This window comes from Nannospalax galili, unplaced genomic scaffold (assembly GCF_000622305.1).
Source record: "Nannospalax galili isolate Female #2095 unplaced genomic scaffold, S.galili_v1.0 scaffold498, whole genome shotgun sequence".
NCBI classification, from domain to species: domain Eukaryota; kingdom Metazoa; phylum Chordata; class Mammalia; order Rodentia; family Spalacidae; genus Nannospalax; species Nannospalax galili.
The window spans coordinates 1736107-1744169 of record NW_008342032.1 but is presented as its reverse complement, the minus strand read 5'-3'; the positions used below and the strand labels follow the sequence as shown (position 1 = coordinate 1744169).

At 35.3% G+C, this 8063-nt stretch overlaps 1 protein-coding gene across 1 annotated transcript in view; it reads left to right on the top strand.

Annotated features, from left to right (window-relative positions):
• Positions 1 to 7598, top strand: part of Pten (phosphatase and tensin homolog) — a 76636-nt gene extending 69038 nt beyond the window's left edge. Inside the window, exons 7-9 of the mRNA XM_029565792.1 lie at positions 1329 to 1495; positions 5072 to 5296; positions 7398 to 7598. Of these exons, the coding sequence (XP_029421652.1) occupies positions 1329 to 1495; positions 5072 to 5296; positions 7398 to 7583 (578 nt within the window). The 3' untranslated portion in view covers positions 7584 to 7598. The remainder of the gene's footprint in view (positions 1 to 1328; positions 1496 to 5071; positions 5297 to 7397) is intronic.
• The last annotated feature ends 465 nt before the right edge of the window (positions 7599 to 8063 follow it).

Genomic DNA, 8063 nt, shown 5'->3' with positions numbered 1-8063 from the left:
CTTCCTTCCTTCCTTCCTTCCTTCCTTCCTTCCTTCCTTCTTTCTTTCTGTCTGTCTTTCTTTCTTTCTTTCTTTCTTTTCTTTCTTTCGACAGGGTTTCCCTGTAGCTCCAGCTGACCTGGAACTCACTAAGTAGACTAGGCTGGCCTTGAACTTAAGAGGTCCATCTGTGTCTGCCTCCGGAGTGCTACTGCCACTCCTAGCTGTAATTTAGTTTTTTAAAGGTTCTAGAGTCTTCATATTTATTAGTTTCCTGTTTCTTTCTAGCTATGAATGAATTTGAGTACATAAAAAAAAAAAATAAAACAAAAACCCTTTCCTTTGCACCTTGAATTGCTGGCCAGAATCAAGATGATTTTTGAGAAGTTATACTTAAGCAATAGTTTAAAAACAGACCTAGGTTGATACCAAAATGTTGTTAATGGAAACAGTTTAGAAGGAAGCGAATTTCTGTTGCAATGTTCACTTGGAGCCTGATGCATTATTAAACCCACATGTCAAAAATTTCCCTCTATTTTTTTCATGGCCATGACCCTACATACCTTTAGAATAAATGTGGGCTGCCACACCCATGTATATCTGGGTAGCAGAAATTGGATTTAGTGGGTTATTTTAGAAAAAAAGAGGATATAAAGTTGGGTAGGAGGTAGGGAGTAGATCTGGGGACAGTTAAAGGGAGGAGTGGGGGTGAATATGATCATATACATTGATGCATGAATAAATCTCAAAGAATAAAAATATATTAAAAACTATGTGGGCTAGAGGTCAAAAGAATGATCGATATTTTACATTATATATTATAAATACTTGGGCCTATGTTGTAGAACTTATTAAAACTTTTATAAATTCTTTCCTCTTGTGAATATAGGATTTTTATTTTGTGATTGGGCACACGCTAGAGACTTAAAGTATTAAAGTAGTACATTGACTATGCTTTTAAAGTTGCCATTTATGCAGCTTACAAAAGTGCCAGAAGATTCTTTCATTTTATGCTTATAGTAATTTATGTGGGGATTTTTGCATAATATTGATGTAAAACTTTGATATTAATATGTTGCTAGAGGTCTAGTCTTGGAATTTACTATTCATGAAATAGAAATTGACTTTCATGTCCTTAATGGTACTTTATTTTAAAGGTTCAAATTGGAGAAAGCCTTACTTGCATTGACTATGTTTGTTACCTAATTTATTTCCACTGATTTGTTTTAGAATAGGGGAAGAGTTATTTTGTATATTGCTGATGCTTTATCATTGAAATAGTTTTTGATAACTTGACAGTTAAAGACATTTCCTATGAAATGATACTAGTATGTCTTTCAACCATGCAGATCCTCAGTTTGTGGTCTGCCAGCTAAAGGTGAAGATATATTCCTCCAATTCAGGACCCACACGACGGGAAGACAAGTTCATGTACTTTGAGTTCCCCCAGCCGTTGCCTGTGTGTGGTGACATCAAAGTAGAGTTCTTCCACAAACAGAACAAGATGCTAAAAAAGGTTTGCACTTGACTTTTATTGGGTAGATGTCCAAAACAGCTATGCCTTGAAGAGTAACCTTTTGAAGAGTATGACCTTTTGTTTTTAAAGCCTTTGGTTAGGAAGAAATTACTCTTCAAAGGAGAGACCAAGAGATACATGTTTCTTATGATTGACCTCTAATGAGCTATGATCAATTTTTTGTTAGATCTGCAGACATTACTTACTTTGGCCTTGATGAAACATAGTGATCAGTTACCCTGTTAGAAAAGTTTTGTGAAAGCATTAAAGATTGTATGCATACCTCTGTCTAATCAACGACAGCCCATTACAGAGCACAGTCACTTAACTGAGAAGAAACTAGCATGGGACCATAAGCTGAGCCTTCTTGGTTTGTAGGGTTTTGGTTTGTTCTGTCTGTGGTCTTATGCAGTGATGCAAGTCACTCTTTACTCATTTTGTTTTATGTTTCTTAACACTGGGTTATTTTTTATTTATTTTCCCCAGGTTTACTGAGTATTTAGTCATTATTTAGCCAAGAAAGAAATGGCTATGGAGAAGAAGTAGTAAAGGATGGAAAAAATGTGGTATATGTGCAGGTTCAGAGAGTTACCAAGGCTTCTATTTACTGAGCTGTGCTTAGAGAAAGTGAGAACTCAGTTGCAATATTCTTGGTTAAGCATCAGACTGGAGAGATGGCCCAGTGGTTAAGAGCACTGGCTGCTCTTGCAGAGGACCTGGGTTTGATTCCCAGTCCATACATGGTGGCTAACAACAGTCTATAACACCAGTTCCAGGGGATCCAACATCCTTTTCCAACCTCTGCGGGCACTGTATGACACGGGTGCACCTACATACATGCAGGCAAAACACCCATACACATAATAAAATAAAAAAATAATTAATAGAAGAATGTTAAGTGTGAACATTTATAATTAGTTTGACGTGCAAAAATTTCAGCTAATAATGGAAAAAAGTTCTGGCTCTGCAAAGTTGGTGCCCTACGAAACGTGTTGCTGGTATGCTGCCTGAAAGAGGATTCCGTTCTCTATCTTTAGGTCTTTTTTCCTTTGAAAGAGATACAAGGAAATTTTGCTTACTATAAAATTTAGTTGCTATTTGACTTATCAGGAGAAATATAACTTCCCACTTTCAGAATCAGAATAGCTGAAAAAGAAAAATCACAAAATATCAAATGAATTTTTTTTATCACAAACTCATTTTCTACCTCTTTTACATAAAGTTAAATATATTGCAGGTTTTTTTTTTTTTTTTTAAGGAATTCATCATGTTACCGAGCATTTTCAAAAAATTAGGTAATTAGAAAGCATTGTTTTTCTTTTCTCCTATTATATGACTGGTTCACATATAATTGTATGTGTTCCTTTTTTTGTGTGTTATATAAGTGTATATATATGTATATATATTTTAAAGGACAGGTTCTCAATCTGTAGCTCAGAACTACTAGGTAGCCCAGGTTGACCTCAAATTTGAGGATCCGTCTGCCTTGGGCTCTGAAGTGCTGTGACTGCACTCTTGACTTTATATTGTTTTAAAAATAGATACTTGCCTCACCATTTCCTTGTACTTTTAGGAATGTGTTTTTTCTTTTCTTTTTTCTCTTCCCTTCTCTCCTCTCCTCTCCTCCCCCCCTCCCCTCCCCTCCCCCTTTTCTTTTTGAGACAGGGTCTCCCTGTAGCCCTAACTGGCCTGGAACTTGCTTTGTAGACCAGCCTGGCCTCTGCCTTCTGCATGCTGGGATTAAAGGCATGGGCCACCATGCCCAACAGGAGTGTGTTCTTATTCCAGATCTGCCTTCTGCATGCTGGGATTAAAGGCATGGGCCACCATGCCCAACAGGAGTGTGTTCTTATTCCAGATCTTGTTTGCACTTATTTATGTGCATGAAATTAAAGATTAAATATTTTCAATGTATTTGTATATGTTAGATCACCTAAATTTCCATTTCTCATAGTTTTTCCTGACCTAATTTAAGTGCCTTCTCTGATTTCAATAAAAACAGTTTTAGATAAATGGTACACATCGGTGATCTACATTTTTGGAACTTTCAATAATATTAGCTTATTTTCTTTTAAGTAAAGTATAATTAATGACTTTGCTAAAATAATTGAAATTAATAAGGTTTTTAAGAGACTTGCCATATGTAAGATTGTCTTGCTAGGTAAAATTAAAGATTACAATGACATTTAAGTCGTAAGAGCCTGTAAGTGCTAGGTATCTTCTCGCGGGAGGGGTGTATGGATAAACAACTTGAAGATAAATTAGAATAAAAGGCTTTTAAATAGCAGCATAATACACAGATCAGATGTCACAAGACTATATATTATTTACTGTTAAAAGATCATACAAGCTTACTTTTTGTGTTGGTCAAGAAAGATTAGAAGCCTGGTGTGGCACATGCCTACATTCCATTACTTGAAAGACTGAAGTCAGTGATATCTCTAGTTCAAGTCTAGTCTGAACTATATAGTACACCGACTTACCACACTTACTGTCGCCCCCCCCCCAAAAAAAAGGAAAATGAACTTGTGTTTTGGTTAAGAAATATTAAAATGAGCCAGGGAGATGGCTTAGTATTGGTAAAGGTGCTTACTGGAAGCCTGATGGATCTGAGTTTGATCCCTGGGAGCCACATTGGTGGAGGGAGAGAACTGACTTCCTTTGACCTCTGTATTTCATATTACTAGTAAGAAGTAAATCTTGGTTTGGTTTTTTTGAGTCAGGGTCTCAGTTTGTAGCCTAGGTTGGCTGCATGGCAGTCCTCCAGTATTAGCCTCTCAAGTGCTAGAATTTTAAGTATGAGTCACTATACCTGACTAGGAGGTAATTTTTTTAAAAAACAGGCATTTCATTACAAAAATAAATCAGAACTACTCCAGCCCTCTTTACTCTGAGATATCAGGCATACATTGCAATGTAAAAAAGAGAGCCATTCTTCATGTTGCTGTAGAAGTAAAACCATGCTTCAATAGAGTTGAGCTGACTTTCCAAGAGCTTCTGTTAAAAATACAAATACTTGAATTCTGCTTATACCTGCTTGCACATAGACTTAAAATATTTTTTTAAAGCCAGCATTGGAAAATATTTTACTTAGAATTTTTTTTTTACTTAGAATTTTAGGATAAAAAATGAGTTATCAAAGATTTTACATGATTATATTTTTTTTGTCTAAACCTTGAATAAAATAAAATAGGTATTTAAGAGCTATTCCGTAAGTTATTTTTTTAATTAATCTTAAAAATATTTATTATTTTATGTGGATGAGTTTAAGTGCACTTGTGTTGTTCAGTGCCCACAGAGGTCAGAAGAGGGCATCGGATTCCCTGGAACTGGAGTTATGGGTGGTTTTTAGCTACCTTGTGGGTGCTGGGGATAAAACCTGGGTCCTCTGCAAGAGCAACCAGTGTGCTTAACTGCTGAGCCATCTCTCCAGCCCCACAAGTTATATTTACCTTCAGTCAAAATAATCAAATGATTTGTGGTTTATTATGTTGATTATTTGTGACAGGTATTTTAAAGAAGTGACATATTTGTTTTAAAGAGAAATTAGTGTCATGTCTTTTTTTTCTATTTTAGGACAAAATGTTTCACTTTTGGGTAAATACGTTCTTCATACCAGGACCAGAGGAAACCTCAGAAAAAGTAGAAAATGGGAGTCTCTGTGATCAGGAAATTGACAGCATTTGCAGTATAGAACGTGCAGATGATGACAAGGAATATCTAGTGCTTACCTTAACAAAAAACGATCTTGACAAAGCAAATAAAGACAAAGCCAACCGATATTTTTCTCCAAATTTTAAGGTTAGTTAAAACCATTTTGGGGGTGGTTGTGTATCATAGGTATGTAGCTAAAGAGTCTCTTACTCATTTTTAAATTAAATCTTGTGTTTGTATTCTTCCATTTGTAATATTCCCAAATGATTGCCTATCCTTTTCCTTTTCTAATTATTATTCTACTTAATGATACTCCCCCTCCTCCTCCTCTTCAACCATACCTTTATCCTTTAATTCTGTTTTCATCCTCTTATGCTTGCTTCATTCACATGTAATAAACTTAACCATAGTTTATAAACATAACAATTGATAATAATAGTCTAAATAGAGAGAGACAGCTACATGAGTTGAGTGAAAGTTGATCAAATATTAAATGTCTTTGGATCTTAAGTTTCTTTTTAGTATTTGCAAGTTTCTTTTAGAATCCCCAGATTTCCATTTCCTTCCTTTTCTATAAACTATATTTTTATCAATTGTGAGCTCTTTTTTTTTTTTTTTTTCCTTGTCTTTCTGAGACAGTGTCTCTCTGTAGCTCCCACTGACCTGGAACTCACTATGTAGACCAGGCTGGCCTTGAACTCACAGAGATCCTCACTGGGATTAAAGGCATGCACCACCATGCCCAGCTAGCTCTTTGATTTTTTTTTGCTGTAGGGTCTTGCTAAATTTGTAGTTCAGGCTGGATTTGAACTTGGCAGTCTTCCTCCCTCAGCCTTACCTGGCAATCATTTGCTTTTAAAATGTCTTTCCCTCTAGCTTTGTTGTTTTAATATTGCAAAAAGTTTTTTCTAGCAAGGCAGCCGCAGTACTTCCCTAATGTGGCTGAAGCCCTGGGCTCAATACCCAGTACTGCAAAATAAATAAATAGAAAGAAAGGAAAGAAAAAGAAAAGAAGTTTATGATTATAGATAAAAGCTGTTTTTGTTATCAATATGTCACTGTAAGTACTGTGAAACATGGAGGCTGACTAAAGAGTTATCTTGTTCTTTGAGCTAGGATGGCTTAGTCATGTAAGGAAGGATCAAGTGAGATGACTAGAGTAACAACTATCTGGGAAGAGAGGGAAGAATAGATGTAAAAGTCCTGCAGCATGAAAGAGCTTTGTATATTTGTATAGCAAAAGCCATTTTGACTAAAACACAGTCAATAAGAAAACAAGTCCTGGTTTGAAGATACAGGAGTATTTTCAGTGCAGAAAAGATGTAATCTGAATTTGTCTACATGTTCACTTTATCTGCTTCCAAAATTCAGACTGACTAGGAACGTGGAAAGAGGTAGCAGAGTGGAAAGTGGGAGGTAGGTGAAGAGGCTATTGGCAGTGGGTTAGTACAGATGCACAGTAGTGGGTGGGTGGACTGGAGTAGTGGCAGAGAGGGGTGGGTAGCAAGATAAGGTCTGTATGATAATTTGAAGGTTCAACTTAAAGCTTTGGTTTACTGTGAAGTAAATGTTGGTTGTATGAATTTATACTGACTTGAGTACTAGGGGAACAGTTATATAGACAGACTAAAGATCTGATATAAATTTCATATCTACTTCCTACCTATAAACAGAATTCCCTTCCTTAAAACAGAAATAATAGGTTAGTTTTGACAACTTTTTCAATTTTGCATATCAAGGACATTGTCCCTAGACTGCTATGCGTTCTCTGTTAATGCCCTCCTCCATTCTCTATTTAGGTGATGTTTTTAGGACTAATTGATCATAAACACTATTATTGTTAATTAGTGTTCATATATTTATGTATTGTCATTAATTTGAATAGATAGACTTGAGTTTCAGGTGGAGGTAGTAGGAAGAATGTTTTTGGAACTCAGACATTTGTATAAATTGAATTTTGTGATTGGAAAACATATTCCTGAGGTTATTACCTTTGATTGCATTTTTTAAATATAATTATATAGTGCTTGTAGCTTATTCTTCTTTAAAAATAATGTATCAACATCTTTTCAGTGCCTTGCAAGAAAGAAAATGTAAGAAATCTCAAGGTCATCTGAAAAGCAGTTGTCCTTTAAAATTCTCATTTGTTATGGTACCTTAAAGTGAATCTGTAAAAATAAATGTCTTTACTAAATAATATAAAATTAGTCTTAATCCTTGGCTTTTATTTTAAACTTTCTTTTTCTAGGTGAAACTATACTTTACAAAAACAGTGGAGGAGCCATCAAATCCAGAGGCTAGCAGTTCAACTTCTGTAACGCCAGATGTTAGTGACAATGAACCTGATCATTATAGATATTCTGACACCACTGACTCTGATCCAGAGAATGAACCTTTCGATGAAGATCAGCATTCACAAATTACAAAAGTCTGATTTTTTTTTTTTTTTTTTATCAAGAGGGATAAAATACCATGTAGAATGGTTTGACTACCAGTAACTCAAATGTTGACATTTTGCTATGGCCTTATTTCGGAAATGCCCGGGCTGGAAGGAGTGGAAGGAGCCATATTTGACCTCACTAGCCTCTTTCTTGGACTGACTCTCTCTCTCTCTCTCTCTCTCAAATAAATGTAATAAAAAAATTTTATTGGTCCTTTTTTTTTTTTTTTTTTTTTTTTAAATGGCAATAGGACATTGTGTCAGATTACCAGTTATAGGAACAATTCTCTTTTCCTGACCAATCTTGTTTTACCCTATACATCCACAGGGTTTTGACACTTGTTGTCCAGTTGAAAAAAGGTTGTGTAGCTGTGTCATGTATATACCTTTTTGTGTCAAAAGGACATTTAAAATTCAATTAGGATAAATAAAGATGGCACTTTCCCATTTTATTCCAGTTTTATAAAAAGTGGA